Source organism: Physeter macrocephalus, chromosome 14 (genome assembly GCF_002837175.3).
Source record: "Physeter macrocephalus isolate SW-GA chromosome 14, ASM283717v5, whole genome shotgun sequence".
In the NCBI taxonomy this organism is placed as follows: Eukaryota; Metazoa; Chordata; class Mammalia; order Artiodactyla; family Physeteridae; genus Physeter; species Physeter macrocephalus.
The window spans coordinates 44,250,984-44,270,951 of NC_041227.1; the positions used below are offsets into that span (position 1 = coordinate 44,250,984).

General features: G+C 46.7%; 1 protein-coding gene across 1 annotated transcript in view; it reads right to left on the minus strand.

Moving 5' to 3' along the window:
- CFAP61 (cilia and flagella associated protein 61) overlaps positions 1–19,968 on the minus strand; it is a 259,559-nt gene that overhangs the window by 68,490 nt on the left and 171,101 nt on the right. Inside the window, exons 19-20 of the mRNA XM_028500039.1 lie at positions 15,143–15,311; positions 3,910–4,084 (exon numbers count right to left, since the gene is read on the minus strand). Of these exons, the coding sequence (XP_028355840.1) occupies positions 3,910–4,084; positions 15,143–15,311 (344 nt within the window). The remainder of the gene's footprint in view (positions 1–3,909; positions 4,085–15,142; positions 15,312–19,968) is intronic.

Genomic DNA, 19,968 nt, shown 5'->3' on the forward strand with positions numbered 1-19,968 from the left:
GGGGTGTGACTCCTGGATGGACATTCGACCCAGTCACAGCCCGTGAGACACAGGAGTTTTTTTCTCAGGCTCTTGGGAGAAGGGCCCTATCCTCAGCTCCCTCCCTCCAACCCCAGCCTGAACTATTGAGAAAAAGGAAAATTAGCACTGAGGGAGCAAAAGCTAACTATCATGAAAAATGTCCACATTCTTTCTGGTGTTATTAGAAACCAAGGGCCGACAGGCAGAGTGATGGTAATGGATGCGAGAACAAAGCCCTGCTCCTCGTTTTCATGAAGTGCCAACTTCCAGTTTCCAGCTTCACATACCATCAACCCATAACTGACTTGGAAATAAGCTAGATGCGGCTGTGCCAGCAGGACCTCAAATGGATCAGAGATGGCTGTTTCCAGCCCACCCCTGCCTGAACGGCTGCCCCACTCCAGCCCTGGCCCATCCTTCCCCGAGGGCTTTCTCTCGTCCGCTGTGGGTGCCAGAGATGGGAGTTCGCCTTCCTGCAGTGCTGTTTTGTACACAGCATCACCCCTGGTTCCCCAGCTTCTAAAAAGTAACCAGTTAAACCTGGGCTCCCCTGGACCCTCCACCTTCCCCTCCCGCTGCTGCCCTTCACGGAGTCTGCCCGGCCTGAGTTGTTGGGTCACGGTCTTTGGATACAAATCAAACTCCCCCAACCTCTCTCTTCCTTTGCTTATCCTGCCCTTCTTTTTTTCTTTTTTTTTTTTTTCAGCAATTTCAGTCTTTTTAAATTTTTTAATTAAAAAATTTTTTTTTATTTTTGGCTGTGTTGGGTCTTTGTTGCTGCGCGAAGGCTCTCTCCAGTTGCGTCGAGCAGGGGCTATTCTTCATTGCGGTCTGCGGGCTTCTCATTGCGGTAGCTTCTCTTGTTGCGGAGCATGGGCTCTAGGCACGTGGGCTTCAGTGGTTGTGGCACACGGGCTCAGTAGTTGTGGCTCGCGGGCTCTAGAGCACAGGCTCAGTAATTGTGGCACACGGGCTTGGTTGCTCCACAGCATGTGGGATCTTCCCGGACCAGGGCTCCAACCCGTGTCCCCTGCATTGGCAGGCGGATTCTTAACGAGTGTGCCACCAGAGAAGCCCCTATACTGCCCTTCTTTAAGGCTGAGCTCAAATCCTCCTTTCTTGGGGAAATCTTCTCTAAACTTCACAGCCTCCAGGGCTCTCATGAAGGTCACGATGCCTCTCTACAACCAGACTGGTACCTGGTGTACATGGCTCCCCATCTTTTGTGTAGAGACTGTGCTAGACTGCACCATCACCAGGATGGCAGGGGCTGAGACCTACACCCTGGAGAAACAACCCTATCACATGTAGCGGTAGTAGTAGTAACAAGGCTAACAACAGCCCATATGATTGAACTCCTACTGTGCTGCCCTGAGCTGGAAATGTAATATCTTATTTATCTCGTTTAATTCTCATAGCAGCCCATGTGAGGAAGATATCTGGAATGGCACTAATTAAATTCAAGTCTGAATATGACTCTAATTATGGAAAAACTACAAAGAGAAAGAGCTTCCTCAAGGCAGGAGGTTAACATTTTTCTTTCCAACTTTTCTTATAGTCATTTGAAAAGAGTCACTACCCTAAGTTGAATGAACTTGGCTGGGTCTGTTTCTCAGATGCCTCCCAGAGCCTGGGCCCAGCATCTGAGTGTTCCGACCACCTACCTGGGAGATGCCCTGGGGGTGTCATTAAGCACTGGACCTGGGGAAAACAGCCTATTTTTAGGACAAGAAACTAATGTCTATAAACTCCCTAACCTGGCCGTTCAGTGGACAAAAGCAGGCACGCAGGGGTTTTATGCAATGGTTAATGGGAGACATTCTTAACTCTTGCAAAAGCATTTATTTCCCTTTAAGTGGGCACCAGAGTATCACCATCTTTGACCGCTAGTCAAGGCAACATGATAGCTGGATGCTATTCCCCCATCTGAAAACCAAGAGATTCTTACACTGGAATTTCTAAGTTCTCTGCCATAAGCATTCACCCTTAAGAACTTGCACTGCCATGTTCAAAGGCCCTTTTCTTGGTCAAAAGGCTCCTGAATCCTAACATTCAAAACAGCCAACAGTTCGATTAAAACACTGCATTATAACAGGACTGGGCAGATTCCTAATACATAATGTATATTTTGTATTGAACCATTGGCTTTTGTGCTTTCAGCAAGCTTAAGTTACATTTTGGGGTCTGGACTTGAAGAAATGGTAATGAGTTGTCACAAATTGTATGGATAAAAGCAGGGTTCTGCAAACTATGAGTCATCCCCTATTTTTGTAAATAAAGTTTTATTGGAACACAGCCATGCCTATTCATTGACATATTGTCTGTGGCTGCTTTCTTGCCATAGCAGCAGAGTTGGGTAGTTGGGACAGAGACCATATGGCCTGCTAAATCTAAAATTTTTACTATCTGGCCCTTTACAGTAAAAGTTTGCTGACCCCCAGATCAGAGAATTCCCTAAGTGTACTTAGGTCAAAGGGCAATGATTAAAGAATGACTAAAATATTGAAACAGGTTTAAACAAATACAGATGCAAAACTGAAAATAATACTGAGTTTTAATGCAAAAATTAAAATATTGAATACTTTGACAAGTTTTTATTCTGGGTCCCCAGTATATATCTATATATCCCACCTCTGCCCAAAGGTTACAGACCCAGTTGGTTTTATGGGTGATTCCTGTCCAACTTTTAGGTTATACAAAGTATTTCTGACCCACCAAAAATATGGAAAGCTTCCCCAAAACACTTTGTGAGACTAGCATACCCTTGATTCCAAAAACTTGCCAAGTAAAGCATAAAAGAGAAAACAGGCCAATCTTACTCATGAGTTTAGATGCAAATAGCCTCTAAGTACTAACAAGTTGAATTCAGCAATGCATCGAATATCCTTTGATACCTATTTTCAATTTTTAATGAAGTAAATATAGAAACTTGACAAAAAGTTAACTAACACCTAAATCTTCCACCAAAAATTGGAAGAAACTATATTTAATTTTAATATATTAATTATATTAACTAACATAATGAAATTATATTTAAACAAATAAATTCAATAAACTAATATATTTAATTTTATATACTGATCTCCACACTCCAGTCACTTACTGATTTTTCCATTCCGGGACTGAATCAAAGGTCTGGGTTAGAAGCCCAGCCCATCACAGGTGGTTGTATAACCCAACGAAGTCCCTGATCCTCCCTGAGCTTTTGGAAAAATGAAGGGGCTGCAGTTAGTTATCTCTAAAACTTGACTCCCCAGGTTTCAATTAAAGACAAATAGGCAGCCAGGCCCTGTTCTAGTTATTCTACTAGTAAAACAATTTCCATTAACCCAAGCAATAGAGAGGAAGATGCTTGAGAAAACAATTTGTACAAATGTTTTACTCTCTCATTTGGCTTCAGGAAATGGCAGGCAACTCGAATATGTTCATTTGTGAGAAGGACTGTGCAGGCAACCACGAAGGAGAACAATGGGTTGTGAAAGAAAAGAGCCCTTCCAACTCAGACCCTTCTTTTTCTTCCGAGGTCTTTTCAGCTTCACAAAAGGAGTCATATTTTCCATATAATTGCTAAACATGTTTGCTTATTAAATTATTCTTTAATTAGTTAATGATTTTAGCCATGCTTTGCTCTTTGGATATTCATTTTTGTGTAATAAAATAATTATAGATAATTAAACTATCTCAAGCCTTTTTCTTTCCCCCAGCAAACATGCTGGGTATCCAAAAATGACAAGTTGTAAATTAATCTGGAAAACAAAGCATGGCAGATGAATGATTTGGTTGGAATTAATTAGGCACTAATTATATACTGGAACTAGACGAAGAATAAGACTCATTATAAAGATAAAATGCTGTTCTGAAAAGATGCACAGTTACCAGCATCCTTACCTTCTGCAGCAATGGAGTTGTTCCTGATCCAAGTCAGGGCCTTCAAGCAATCTTCTTCGTCGTTGAGGGTGAAATGATTGCAGGGAACTGGGCCCGTGTACCGCTGCAGACTGCTGTTCAGAACTTCTCTGTTTGTCGGGTGTTGACTAATGTCGGCCCCTGTAGGGCATGGGACCTGAGATACGTTACAGAGAGATGCTTATTTCAGTGGTAACAGGTGAAGCGCTCACAAGTAATGAGTTAATTAATTGATTGATTGATTAATTAATTAAAATAAACAAAGCAATATCCAGTACAGGTGTGCCTTTTGCTGTCTCCAGATATAATCAGGTCTTAATTTAAACAAAAAACGGGTGAAATGATCACTTGGAGCTAATTCTCAGAAGGAGCTTCCCTGGTCATCTGATGCTGCGTAACAAGTTATTCCAAGGCTCGGTAGTGCAAAACCCCCATTCAATAGGCTCACAGATTCTGTAGGTCAGCCATGCAGCCAGGAAATGGGGGACAGTTTGTCTCTGTTTAGCAATGTTGGAGGCCTCAGCTGGGAAGACCTGAAGGTTGGGGGTGGTGAGCTGATGGCCAGGGGCTGGAATCACCTGGAGATAAACTCTCTCGATCCTTTTTCTTTCCCCAAGAAAACATGGTGGGTATTTTAAAAGATGACAGGTCATCACTCTATGTCCAGCAGTTGGTGCTGGCTGTGATCCCAGCTGGGGTTGTTGGCCAGAACACCACGTGGGGACTCTCCCTGTGGCCTGAGCTTCCTCACGGCAGGGGGACTGGGGGGTTGAGTTCCGGGGCCCATGTCCTGGGAGAGGGTAGGAGTCCAGAGAGCTCCACATTCTTCTCTTCTCTGGTCCTGGGAGCCCAGCAGGGCCTCTCTTGCCACGTTCAGTCACGGAGGTCTTCACAGAGGCCTGGCCAGGGTCAAGGGGAGGGAACCCAGGACCCGCTTGTTCCTGCAGGGGGGGGCGGGGCCACGGAAGAGCACGTGGTACTGGATTTGATGTCACTGTTTTTGGTAAAAACAATCTGCACTGAGGCAATTATATCAAGGGATTGAAATTCAAGCACATAGAGGGTCTACCCACAAAATGAGGGAAGTGGGCTACTACTTACTTGTGAAAATTATAGGATTATCTTTCACTTTGTCAAAGAAGTGCTCTCTCTCTCTCTCTCTCTCTCTCTCTCTCTCTCTCTCAACACTGAGCCCTCCCAGTATAGCTCCTATTCCCTCTCTTTTGACATAGACGTGGGTGAAGACAGACGCTTTCCTCTGCTGTAGGGAAAGCAACAGCACAAACCCAGTAACGGATGATGGCCAACTCTTGTCCTTGTTGTCCAGGATGCTGTGACAAGCTGGACGCCCAGGCCCTGGCCAGAGCATTCAGCCGTGACTCAACTCCATCCAGTCATTGTCAGGGTAGAGTAGGAGTTCAGGGTGGCCAGATCTGATCACTCAAGAAATGCCAGATACTTGGGTTTTTTATGTGGACTCCTGATTTGTTCATTACTTTGGTTCAATTAAAATTGAGCAAACAGACGCCATTGTGCAAGTCAAGTCAAACGGCACAGTGGGGCGGCTGTGCCCAGTGGGCCCCGTGCTGCCCCTCCGAGGTTCATTTGGCGGCAGGTGGAGATTATGGGAGATAACAAGGCCGGAACCTAGGGCAAGACTCCCAGGCAGCTCGGCTGCTGTTAGAGGCCCCGCACCAGCAGTCCTGCACATTTGTGGTGTGAGGCCTAAGGATGTGAGGCCAGACTCCTTCTACAGCTACGAAGGGCAAAACATGCACTGGCAGCAGAGACTAACGTGGGCCCTTAGGAGGCTCCTCCTCCCGGACAACCGCGGGCAAAGCCTGCTGTGCTGGGGGATGTGAATGCCGGCTGGTGCCGGGACACGTGGGGCTTCACTAAAACCCAGATGACATTTAGGAAACTTTCGGGTATATCCTTCCTCAAGAGAAATGGCAAAGCCTTGGCACACTGCTGTGATGTATTTAATTCAATTTCAGGCTGGACTAAAACAGAAAACAAAAAACCAGAATCTATTTTTAAAGCTGGATGTCCTCTCTCCATGAAGAGGCTGCAGTAAAATGATATTTAGTAAAAAGGAACAACCCAATAAGTAGTGGTCATTTACTACAACTAAAATTGCGGAGGAAAGCTTTTATTAGCAATATAATTTATTTAGCAATATCACACTAAAGTTTTGGCATTAGTATATTCATGGTTATCATAAAGCAATCCACTGAGGGCTTTGGTGAATAGTTTAAAGTGCACAATACTGAATACTGTGCTTTGGAGGTTTGAAACTTTACCAGAACTACAACAAGCATTATAGTATAAGAGAAAATGAAATTGGGGTAACATTATACCAGTTTAGTAAATCATGCTTTAACAAGTCAGGAAAAATCCTTAGCAGGAAAAGGCAGGGCTGAAGAACAAATTGAGAGCCATTCCATTTATAAAACTTTCAATAACTTATCATTCCAAATAGTGGGTGTTCAGATGAAAAAACAAGGAAAAGAGGGGGGGAAAGGAAGAAGGTCAAAAACGAGAATTAGTTTGCTACAATCCTGAAATGTAACTGCATTCTGATAATCCATATAATTCTTCCATGCACTTAAATGGGTGGAGTTGTTTTTGCACATTTTTAACTATAAAGAATTAGAGAAATTAAAGGGATAATATATTTTCATGTTCGCACGGTGGCATTTCACAAAATAGGTAAAACTGGAGCTAGAATTTTAAATCCCAAAGCTAATTAATTTGTCCACACAGAGTTTAGCAAAACTCAATACATCAAGAAGGATCTATGGGGAAAAATCATATTATGTCATCAACAAAAGGAGGGAGTAGCGTTCAATTGGAGGGAGTAGAGTTCGATAGAAGGGAGTAGAGTTCAACAGGAGGCGTGGGCACATTTACTGAAGATGCACCATCAGCTCTGGCTCCCCAAAGCAGAGCGTTCTCTACCACCACTGAACTGGCACTGACTCGTGATTGGAGAAAAGCAGACACTTCTCAACCATTCCAGATGATTTGGGACGGAGCATCACCTGCTGGTGGGAGCCCCTTGGCCACCCCGTTCTCCTTGGCAAGTTAACATGGCAGCAGGGGATGCTGGTGGCCTACCCAATATCCTGTCTCCCTTCCTTTCTTAGTAACAGACTCCTGGGACATATGCCCAGTTGGAACATTTCCCAACTCATGACCTGAGAGGTCAAGAGAGATAAGCAGGTGTCCTAGTGGGGGCAGGGGGAGGGCAACTCGAAAAGTCATCTTGCTCCAGTCTTTCCTCCTTCCTGCTTCTTGCACATGAAATGGCTGGAACCACAGCAGTCACCACAAGATGCTGAGGATGGAAGCCACACTCCAAAGATGGAAGAACAAAAGACAGAAGGGCCTGGGTTCTTGAGGACATCAGGAAGCCACCTTACCAGAACTGAGGTTGCTTTTCTTCAGATATATATATATATATTTTAAGATGTTGGGGGTAGGAGTTTATTAATTAATTTATTTATTTTTGCTGTGTTGGGTCTTCGTTTCTGTGCGAGGGCTTTCCCTAGTTGCGGCGAGCGGGGGCCACTCTTCATCGCGGTGCGCAGGCCTCTCACTATCGCGGCCTTTCTTGTTGTGGAGCACAGGCTCCAGATGCGCAGGCTCAGTAGTTGTGGCTCACGGACCCAGCTGCTCCACAGCACGTGGGATCCTCCCAGACCAGGGCTCGAATCCATGTCCCCTGCATTAGCAGGCAGATTCTTAACCACTGCACCACCAGGGAAGCCCCAGATATTTTTAAAGAGAGAGAAAAAAAAAACTTAAAAAAAACCTGTTTATTTGACTGTAGCTATAAACGGTAAGTTCTAGAATTTGTGAGTTGTGAAGACTTTTAAAGCCAACCAGTGTAACCTCTGCACCACATGGATGGGAGAGGGCAGGAGGGGAGGAGGAGGCAAGGGGAAGGAGACAGGGAGAGAGGGAGGGAGGAGAGAGACAGGCAGCGGCGAAGAACTGGAGCCAGACCACCTGCGCTCAAACCCTAGCCCCTAGTCTGCCACCCTTGTGCGACCTTGGACAAGTTGTCTTGCCTGACCTTTGACCTCAGCCCCACTGCAGCTTGGTTCCCTCACCTGCAAAATGGGGGTGGGAGTGGCAGGGAGCTCAGGGTGTTACCACAAGGGTGACCTCAGGGAGCACTGGTGTGGTGCAAGGCCAGTGCTTGACCTAGGTCAGGTGCTCTGACCTCTCCTGCTGGCAGCCCGCTGTACCCGGGGGGTCTGACAGTCCCTTTTGGCGGAGGCTCTGACCCTTAGGAGGTAGTTTCTTAGGATGGATGCACGCTGTAGTCCCATGGCTTCTGATGTCTGTCGTTATCTGCTTCCCGGGCCACACTGAGTCGAATTCATTTCTACACGAACACTCTCAGCCATCGGACTCTTTGCCCCTCTGGCTAAACATCTGGGGTGACCTCTTATCTCTGGAGGTGCTTCAGCTCGTTCCTTCCCTTACGTGTGACACCAAGAAATGCACGTCATGCTGCAGGTGCACTTCTGTCCTGTGATACACTCTGTGACACAACCACGTTGTGCCACGTAACGGGCCGTGACCTCCACGTCGTCGTCACGAATTTCACCCTGTGTCAGGATCAGTGCTCTTATTTCTCCAGCTGATTCTGCTTCGCCGGATATGACTATTGCTGCTGCTCGTAACAGCTGTTTGAATTTGCTTGACATCTTTTGCTGGTGCTCCTGCAACTATCTTTTCACTCTTAAGCTCTGAGTGTGGTTCGTTTTGTATTCCTCTTGTATTTCGATGTCCCTGTAAAAACAGATCCTTGGTCTTGTAATGGGGGCAATTTAAAACCATGACACTCGCTGTTACAACTGTTAGGTCGGTGCGCAGGCCTCTCACTATCGCGGCCTTTCTTGTTGTGGAGCACAGGCTCCAGATGCGCAGGCTCAGTAGTTGTGGCTCACGGACCCAGCTGCTCCACAGCACGTGGGATCCTCCCAGACCAGGGCTCGAATCCATGTCCCCTGCATTAGCAGGCAGATTCTTAACCACTGCACCACCAGGGAAGCCCCAGATATTTTTAAAGAGAGAGAAAAAAAAAACTTAAAAAAAACCTGTTTATTTGACTGTAGCTATAAACGGTAAGTTCTAGAATTTGTGAGTTGTGAAGACTTTTAAAGCCAACCAGTGTAACCTCTGCACCACATGGATGGGAGAGGGCAGGAGGGGAGGAGGAGGCAAGGGGAAGGAGACAGGGAGAGAGGGAGGGAGGAGAGAGACAGGCAGCGGCGAAGAACTGGAGCCAGACCACCTGCGCTCAAACCCTAGCCCCTAGTCTGCCACCCTTGTGCGACCTTGGACAAGTTGTCTTGCCTGACCTTTGACCTCAGCCCCACTGCAGCTTGGTTCCCTCACCTGCAAAATGGGGGTGGGAGTGGCAGGGAGCTCAGGGTGTTACCACAAGGGTGACCTCAGGGAGCACTGGTGTGGTGCAAGGCCAGTGCTTGACCTAGGTCAGGTGCTCTGACCTCTCCTGCTGGCAGCCCGCTGTACCCGGGGGGTCTGACAGTCCCTTTTGGCGGAGGCTCTGACCCTTAGGAGGTAGTTTCTTAGGATGGATGCACGCTGTAGTCCCATGGCTTCTGATGTCTGTCGTTATCTGCTTCCCGGGCCACACTGAGTCGAATTCATTTCTACACGAACACTCTCAGCCATCGGACTCTTTGCCCCTCTGGCTAAACATCTGGGGTGACCTCTTATCTCTGGAGGTGCTTCAGCTCGTTCCTTCCCTTACGTGTGACACCAAGAAATGCACGTCATGCTGCAGGTGCACTTCTGTCCTGTGATACACTCTGTGACACAACCACGTTGTGCCACGTAACGGGCCGTGACCTCCACGTCGTCGTCACGAATTTCACCCTGTGTCAGGATCAGTGCTCTTATTTCTCCAGCTGATTCTGCTTCGCCGGATATGACTATTGCTGCTGCTCGTAACAGCTGTTTGAATTTGCTTGACATCTTTTGCTGGTGCTCCTGCAACTATCTTTTCACTCTTAAGCTCTGAGTGTGGTTCGTTTTGTATTCCTCTTGTATTTCGATGTCCCTGTAAAAACAGATCCTTGGTCTTGTAATGGGGGCAATTTAAAACCATGACACTCGCTGTTACAACTGTTAGGTCTTTTTCCTTATGCCATTCTGGTTCATACTTTCAAGTGTAAGCATCGTGGCTATTTTCTTTCTTTTCTTGCCTCTGGTTACATGAAGGATGTTTTCTTCCATTTTATCTTCTCAGGTGTTTAGAAGGTGAATTTATTTAGGCTGCTCAAAACCATTCTTTAAACTTATTTCCTCTAAATATGAGTCAAGAATGAAACATTGCCTTTGTGCTTCCCCATTTAAGACACTGCATAGTCCTCCTTGGCCACCTCTCTCCCTATTTTCAAGAACTCGGTTTTGATTAGATTACTTTAGAGTAAGATTCATTATTGCCCATCTTGGATTTATTCTCAGATTTATAAAAATGATTTGGATTACCTTTTAAATTGTTTGTGGTGTTGCCATGTGTCCTTTTAGACTACTGTGTCCGGTTCTTTTCTGTCTCCGTTATCCAGAGTGCGAATTAAAGACCACAGAAGATCCTCTTTCTCAGGCCTGGCCCATAAAGAACACTTTTTGCCATCCTCCAATAGGATACACTTAGGCAAGCATGCGATGACTGAATTGCCCATTTTCTTCAAAATTCTGAGCAGCCAGTTTCATTTTCTTAAACCACTGAAGGCTGGAGAGGTAATTTTTTGCCTTATTTGCCTTGCCTTATTTTTGTTCTTTAGTATGCGGGGCGGGGGGAATCTGCTATTTTTCTCCTGAAGTTTGTTCATTGTTTTCCCTATCGTTCTCATAGAACCAAAATTTCATCAGAATGTAACTAGCTGAGAGAATTCTTCCTTGATTTTGCCAAGAATGTGGTCAACTGGATGATGTTTTCAGGTAAGGAAAGTTTTCTTCTAGCATATCTTTATTGTCTCTGTTCCATGTATTTGGGCCTCTTCTTTGGGAGAAGCACTGTCCAGGCATGGGCTCCACCTCTAGCATATCTTCTTGTCTCTGGCACCCAGTGTATCCCTTTGCCCTTTGCCTCCACCCTCCAGGGGAGTTGTTTTTTTTTAAAAATAAATTTATTTATTTATTTTTATTTTTTGGCTGTGTTGGGTCTTCATTGCTGCACGCGGGCTTTCTCTAGTTGCGGTGAGTGGGGGCTACTCTTCATTGTGGTGTGCGGGCTTCTCATTGCGGTGGCTTCTCTTGTTGCGGAGCACGGGCTCTAGGCACATGGGCTTCAGTAGTTGTGGCACGAGGGCTCAGTAGTTGTGGCTCGCAGGCTCTAGAGCACAGGCTCAGTAATTGTGGCACATGGGCTTACTTGCTCTGTGGCATGTGGGATCTTCCCGGACCAGGGCTCGAACCTGTGTCCCCTGCATTGGCAGGCGGATTCTCAACCACTGCGCCACCAGGGAAGCCCTCCAGGGGAGTTTTGTGATTGGTCTTCAGCTGACATCACCAACTTGTACAGAAGCAGGTCTGTCTCTTGATGGGGATTTAACATCAATCCTTTCTTACTCCCCATCTCCCTTTTCATCTCACCCTGTGGCCTTCTCAGCTCAGTCTCTGCTCTTCGAATGTCTTTGGCTCCTGTGATGGAGGCCGTAATGAGGATGATACACAGTGTCCTGGGGAGACAGACAGAGACAGAGACAGAGAAAGAGGGGCAGAGAGAGACAGAGAGAGACAGAGAGAGAATGAGAGAGAGAGAGGATCCTGCATTCCTGCCTTCTGGAATATTTTCAAAAGTATGTTCTTGCTCTGATTTTTCTAGACGTTGTTCTCTTTTCTCTTATTCTGTGTTATCTTTTTGTTCCAGTTGTTTCTTGCTGTGCAACAAACTCACACCAAAACTTAGTGGTTTAAACCACCACTGTTTTATCACCTTTCATGATTTTGTGGCCAGAAGTTCGGTAGAGCTTGGCTGGGCAATCCTTTTATTCCACGTGTTATCGATAGAGGGCACTTGGTGACATTCAGTGTATGGATGGTCTGGTCTGGAGGGTCCATGATGGCTTCACTCACATGTCTGGGGCCTTGGCAGGGATGGCTGAGAGCCTGGGCTTGGCTGGAACCCTCAACTGGAGAACCCATGTATGGCATTTCCAGCACAGTGGTCATAGGGTATCTGGAATCCTTATGTGGCAGGTCAGGGCTCCAGGAGCCACTGTTCCCACAGACAAAGAGAAGCTGCCTAGCCTTTGACTTGGACTTAAATTCACGCCATGTCACTTCCTTCATACTCTGCCGGTCAAGGCTGTCACAAGCCTGCCCAGATTCAAGAGGAGGAGATGTTGGCTCTGATGGGAGAAGCCTCAGGGAATCTGAAGTCTTGATTTAAAATGGCCTCTTTTCTTTGGCCTCATGCTGTTATTTTCCCCTTTAATCCGCCCCAACACAGGGAGGTCTCTTCATGCTGGGTGCTGCCAAACGACAAGGAGGGGCACCTTGATGCATGCAGCTCTGTCCACCCTCTGCAGCAGGCTCTCGCCTGGGCCTGCACTGTCCCAATGCCACGTTCTTTTATCTCCCATAGGAGATATAACTCGCCTCCTTGGAGACCACATCCGTTGCTCACCCACACCAAGCTCACCAGAGCTCACACCCCACTTGCCCTCGCCCGGCTGCACGCTCTCCCAGCTGGCTTCCCCCAAGCGCCACCCCGTGGGAGTCACAGCCACGGTTTTCTCATGGCCCATGCCAACCCATCTGACTTCAGGCTGACACATTTCTATCCCTCCTCTCTCTGAGATGACCCACACCCAGGCGTGGGAGTGGGCCTCTCTCCGTCTCTGCTCGATGCTCCATGAGCCAGGGAGGGGGCTCGGGGACCCTGATTATAAGGTCTTGCAGACAGCTTTTCAGAACCGGCATGTGCTCACCAATAAAAATAATCAAATCCATCTGTGGGGTTGGGGAGGGGCTTAGAGGGTACTGGATGTGAGCTAGAAAAACCTTCATCGTCCAAAGAGGAAAGGTCATAGGTAATGTCGGAAGTTGACCGATCAAGGGGAAAACTTCTATAAACACATTGTTTGTAGTTCTGGGGGGTAACCTATGAAGAACGAACAACAGAAATGCCTCAGAATGGCTGACTCTGGCGAGAGGGCTTGGAAGTAGAGACCAGGGCTCCTCATATGCAGCCCTGCAGCACATTGTATCTTGTGCATGGATTTTTCTGATTAAAACAATAAGTGCTATGGATTTGGATATCAAAAATATTGCACGATATTTTAGACTGGTACATGCCATTTACAGGTCAGATTAGAGGTTAAGATTTGTAATTATATTTTATAACAGGTAGTCTTCTTGCTTATTTTCATCATTTTAACTTGTTGGTATTTTTTTAAATCACAAAATTGGGGCAAAACCATGCGAGTGGAGGAAAAGGGAAATAGGGAAAGAAATAAGAGCCGGAAGCTCCTAGTGAATCCAGCTGCCTTTTTTATATCAGTCTACGTACCTTTAATCTTTATGTCCTTCTGGAAAAATTAAATTGAAACTCTCTTTATCACTTCATTTCGTGTTTCCCATTGTTAAAAGGGCAAGAGCTTAATGTGCCACAGACTAAAGCCGCAGGGGCAGCTGGGCACACATGGGCAGACGCCCGAGTCTCTGGACAGCTGGCCGGGCCTTCCTGTCACATTTTCCCAAGTCCACGGTCGCAGGCAGCAGCTGGAACTCGGAGGGGCAGGCGAGGGGGGACAAAGGGGTACTTGGTGTTTTCTTCTGGTTTCACGTTTGGAAAAGAGGAGTACTGAAGTAACCAGTTTATTTTTCTCCTTTATCCAGAAAAAAAAAAGTCCTCTCCTACACTTTGAGAATTGGATTGCTTTAAAAGGAGAAGAAGAAGGAGAAGAGGAAGAAGGGGAGGAGGAAGGGGAAGAAAAAAGAGAAAAGAAATCCCTCAGACGCTGATCCAAGCTGGGTCCTTAGGTGGTCCCCTCACTAGCGGCCTTGGCCTTACCCAGAAACGTGTTAGAACCCAGGTATCTCAGCCACGCCTCCCCCCCGCCCCGCCCCTGCTCAGCATCTACATTTTAACAAGATGCACAGGGGATGTGTGTGCACATGGCAGTTTGAGAAGTGCTGCTCTAAGGTACAGATGAGGTTCTAGGTCGAGAAAGTTTCAAGTCTGTGTTTCTCCACCTTAGCTTAGAATCACCTGGGAGCTTCAAAAAAATACTGATGACTGGACCCCACTCATCCCCAGAATAATTAAAACAGAGCCTCTGGGGGCAGGGCCCTGGCCTGGGTTTATTTCAAAAGTGCCCCAGGTGCTCTCAGTGGGCAGCCCAGGCTCAGCGCTTGAAGTCAGTGATGCGCGCGGTTGCTGGGCTGTCTATCCCCACCAGGCCGGCCTCCCCTGGCTCATCTGTGGGAAGCAGGCCTGAGCACATCCCCAAGGTGGCCTAGGACAGGAGCAGAAAAACATGACCAGTGCCTGGGGAGGACAGGGGATAACTCCCTACAAACCCCACTTGGAGGCCTATCCAGTCCCTGAGAGAAAATGTAATGAAAAGACTCCATCATCTAAATCTCTTTTCATCAAAGAGATGCCCTATTTCTGCGGCATTTCTGCATTAAATGCTCCAGCGTTGCAAAGCGAGAATGTTCAAATTCGCTTCTGTCGGACGTTGAATAGGTCACATCCTGCAACACTTCCCTGGAATGTGGCTTGAGAATTTAATCGAGTTGGAAAGCACGGTCACCAGGTAAGCAACCAGCCACACTTCCTAGCTTTGTAACCGAGAGACAAAATAAAATAAGGCTGACAGAAGGTGCGCATGTTTGAAATACTTTCTCGCAAGCCCATCGCCACCGCCAAATGTTAGCCTCTTGAAGCATAAATTAATTTTCCACAGATGCACGCCGGGCTGCGTCTGGATTCTGCTCTGGTGAGCAGTACGTGTTAGACTTTTGGACAACAGCTTCAAGGATGACATTTCTCCAACTTGCTGTGATTCTTATCCTTGAGCAGAATGTTTTTCTTGGAATGGGTTTCCAGGAGGGTTTTGGACCCAGTTCCAGTCACATGTGCAGGTGGGAGGCATGCTCTTGACCCTGAGACGTGGGCCTGGTCAGCACGTGACCCCCGCCATCCCCAAGGGCTCACCTGGTACTGCTGCCCGGTGCAGAGGACAAGGTGGTCGTAGAGCACGACTTCTTCTCTGGAAACAATGACCTGCTTAGCTGCTCGGTCTATGGCAGTCATTTTACCAACCACCACGTTGATCCAGGAGCACAGCGACATCAACGCGTGATCTTTGTCATTATAACAGTGGCTGCGGAGAGAGAGGCTCCATCAGTGACATTTGAGCAGCTGACAGCGGGCATTAATTAGACATCTGCTGAGCTGGTTCAAGTCCCCTGGTGGGCCGAGCCTGTGCTCTTGCTGGGAGTTTACCGGGACCCAGGCTAGCCAGATTTGTCCTTATGAGACACTTAGTCGCAAATTGACATCTTCCCATTAAAGCTAAATTGTTCTGCCTGGGGTAGGCCAGTCCACAACAGGGAGAGTGTGTGTGTTTGTGTGTGTGTGCGTGTGTGTGTGTGTGTGTGTGTGTGTGTGTGTAATCATTCATATATACTCTTGCTTCCATTTCATGGCGGGTGCAAATTTACCTTAGCGGTTGATCTGTCATATTGACAACTGTCATATTGACCACAGACGTGGAGCGAATGAGGATGAAGAAAGTGACATCTGAGGATTCCCACAGGCAGGGGTCAAGGTCTAGAATATCGAGAACCCTGCCTATTTGCTAAGGCTTTTCAATAAATGACTCATTCTTAGAATTAGTGTATGGATTCATGCCAAAACAACAAAACGCATTTTATTTAGAGAAAATGTCCATTAGGGAATTATGTTTGCATCCAGTACAATCCCCGGGGCCTCTGGGGAGTCACTTCTCAGGGTAAAGGTGATTTACGGGGACCGCTGCTTCCATACGAGCAGGCCCAGGGGAGACGGGTTTTGTTCTCTGGGTTCTATTCGAGGGTGAACACAATACTGTAATGGGAGAAAAGTGGGTTTCCTGAGGCTTTCAGTTTATTTAGAGTTCTGTGAGGGTTGTTTCCAGAATTTTCTGGAACGTTTGACCTCATGTACGTGACGTTTTAATAACCCTGTTCTGAAGACGCAGAGTGTAGGGCAGCAGAACGGTGAGAGTCTGTTTAAATCTAGGCTTCCCCGTGCCAGGGTCTGTGTCCCTGCTCTGTCGCCAATGAAAATGGACCCTGGGGGCTCTGCACCCCTTTTTAGAACTTCAGTTTCCTCACCTCTCAGAAGGGGATAACGACCCCTCCTCACATGCCTCGAGCATTGCAAGGGATGGATACGAGAATGTAAGAGATGCTGTTTGCCAAGTGGGATGCATATGTGAAGGGTATTATTCCAAATAATACTAATGATACACAATCCTGTTTACTCTCCTTGGAGGCAAACAGGATTCTGAAGTGGTAATGGGAGAACATTTTTTCTTTTTGATCCACACATGAGTCTGCTCTCACCACACAAAAAGAATCCTGGTAATGGATGCACATTAGAACCTGTTATAGGGCCTGTGAAAGAGAACGGAGTCTGGGCTTTGTATCTCTCCACACAATGACACTTAAAAACAAGAAAATTTCTTCTTAATATGAAAAGAAAATCGGGGCCTGGCCTGCCACAGGAAAATAACAGATAGTGAGATGAAATTCTCTTATAAAAAGCCATTTTGGTAGCTGTACAGGAAAACAGGAGGCTTCACTGATTTCATACATCTGTGAGAGACCCACGAGGGATTGTTCTTACTTGGGATGTGATCCATTCCTAACAGGAGCAGTACTGTCAGCCGTCCAAGATGAGGAAGAATTAAATATAGTTAATGCACAGGGATTCGTCATATGAGGATTTGCTCAAAGATGAAAGTTCTCAGGGGAAATTTGGGGAAGGCTAAGACGATGTTATTTCTAATGACAGTAGGCCAGCGGTGTTGATAATTTCAGAATGCATACTTCAGAGATAAAATCTGAAGCTCTGTCCAGTGGGAACTGGCACTCGGGAACGCTGGGGTTGCGGGGACCTTAGGAAGCACTGAAAAATGTGGGGTGCTTGCTTTTACAGCCTGTGACCACATGGAATGACATTCCTCAGTTTAGAAACTGAGAAATTTACACTGTGTGTAGCTGATGCCTATCTGTTTCGGATATTAGAATCCATTCTGGACCTTCTTTAATTTACCCATGAGGCAGTGAGACTAGATATTGGAGACTGTAAGTGATATTTCTCCAAAATTATTTCCTAAGCAGAGTTAATGAGCATAAGATTCCCACAGGGCAGGGAGCATCTCCAGGCTTGAGGACAAGAGAAATATCTCCACTAGAGTCCTCTGGAAGAGAGAGAAGGGACCAAAGAAGGTAGGTCAATGAAACTTCGTGTTTCTCAGGTGACCTTGACTCTGACGTAAAAATAATGTGAAAGCTTGTCTTCACAGAACATTCTGGAGACAGGTAATAAGGAGGAGAAAAAAAGCAGAAATGCAGGATGGGGGAATTGCTGAAACAGGACATATGTGGAGAGTGGCCAGCTTGCTCAAAGTTGCAGTGACCCCAAATCTAGTGATGGGAAGACTTAGCTTAAAGTTCCAGGTACAAAATTAAGAGCAAACTCCAGAGGGATAAATGTAAGTGTGGTGAAGACCTGAACTTCATGGAATCAGAACCCTGCAGGACCGGAAAGAACCTCAGAGGTTTCCAGCAAGGGTTTATCGTGACACTCCCAGAAGAAGGAGCATCATAATTAACCTTCAGTTATTCAGAGCTGATTGTCCAATTAGTGAATTTCTCCATTTGCCGGTTCCTCCTCCCCTCCCTCCATGCTCCTTTCTGCTGCACCCCGGGCACATCATTAGCACGTCCACCAGAGGCTGCACGGCGGGGGGAGGGAGGGGGGTTCCGGCAGGGGAGGTGGGGAGACAAAACATGGCTTTTCAAAAAATAGTAACAGCAATAATAAATCAAAACACTGGTTACGGAAAAGTTCAGAACTTGTATTTAGCGTGAGGAATTCGAATCATTAAATTTTTGGATATCAATGCACTTGTTCTTTCTAAACTCCATGACCAGACATAATTTCCTGTACTGGGGTCTGAGGAACATTTGAAAGGCAACATCCTGTTGATGTTTCAATTTGTGGTTTCTAAGAGGATAACATGCAGGTACCCATCCAGAGACATCTTATATGGCTGTGTTATTTAGTCCCTGTCTACACCCTGATGGAGAGGACTTCTTCAGGTACTTTCGGAGGTAACTGTCATCTCTTTGACATTATTTACTGAGCACCTGCTAAGTGCCAAGCACTGTCCCAGATGCTGGGAACCCATCAGTGAACAAAAGGCAAAACATTCCTGCCCTTGTGGAGTTTACATCATGGTTGAAGGATTCAGAATAAACAATTTTAAAAGGCAAATTGTATAATATTTACAAGGATTTCAGTAGCAAGAAAGAGAGCCAAGAAGGAGGACTAGAGTGTGTTGGAGAGTTCGCTGCAGACGACTAGATGGTCAGAGTAGGTCTCATGGAAAAGTTGACATTTCAGCCAAGACCTGAAGAGGGAAAAGCAAAGACCCCCAAGGTGAGGACTTGCCTGTTGTGTTCGAGGGACATCAAGTAGGCTGGTGTGGTGAGAGCAGAGAGAACAAGGGCAAAAACAGTAAAAGAGGGGGTCGGAGGAGCCAGCAGAACAGGGGCAGATTTCAGATGGGAGCATCTAGAAATTTCTGTGACTACAGAATCCTTCTGCAGCTGGGCTGTCTGATAGGGCAGCTGCGAGCCACACGTGGCTAGCCGCCCACTTCAAATGTGGCTCATGTAATCAACGAGCTGAATTTTAATCCCCTTTAACTGTAATTAATTGAAATTTAAGCAGCCACATGTGGCTCACTGCCGCCACACTGGACAGAGCAGCTCCAGGCCGCTCGGGAGTTGACAGGATCTGATTCACGTTTCTGCAGCCTTGCTCTGGCTACTGGGTTGGGAGTGTGGAGGGGAAAGGACAGAGGCAGAGACCCCAGGTGACCGTGCACCCAGCCACACGCAGGTCCCCACAGAATCAGGCCAAGCAGAGCATCACTTGCTAGCCTGTCTCTCCTGGAACACACCTGACCTGGACTGACAGAACCTTTGCCAGGCCGACTGAATGAAATTCCTCATGAGACATTTATCAGGAACACCAGCATTTCCTGGGAATTATGTCATTTGGAAAGAAGGGAAAGTGAGGGAAGGGGGTGTACGTGGGTTGATCCTCCATGCTCAGCCAGAACTTGGTGTTAGGCTAATTTTAACCAAAAACTCCAGCAAGGCTGGCTTATCATACACATTTCCAGTCAAAACCCCCAAAGCTCAGAGAGATGAAATCCCCTTTATGGTGGGAGCAGGATCTGAATTCATCGACCTGGCTCAAAACCCACGTCTTTTTGACTGCACCCTGATGATGTCCTTCCCCAAACCCCAAAGTTTATAGTCTGATAAAAGTATAAGGTCAAAACGAGCCTAGTTCTGCTGGCAAGGAGACTGCCGTTTTTCTCACAGTTTGAAGGCAAAGTCAGCCTTTTTCACAGAGGAAAGAGGGTCCTTCGTTGTGGATCTAAAATGAAAACCCCCGAGAGAGAACAATTTCCTCCCTCCTTGTTGGAAAAATTGGGACATTGTTTCTAGAGGCAGGGAGCCTAATCATTCTTGTACTAATGCTTTGTTACAGGAAATTAAAATGAATGGAAGCTGTGTGATAATGAAGTGGCATTTTCTAGAAGGGGTGTTGTCAAAGGCTGATTCTACTGGGACAGAAACAATGACAGACTCAGAGGACTCAGAAGGCCTCTGCCTCATCAGCCCTGATGACAAAGGGCCAGGTGGGCCTGAGACCCTCACCCCACGGAGGTGCCCAGACTTTAGCTCCCTCCG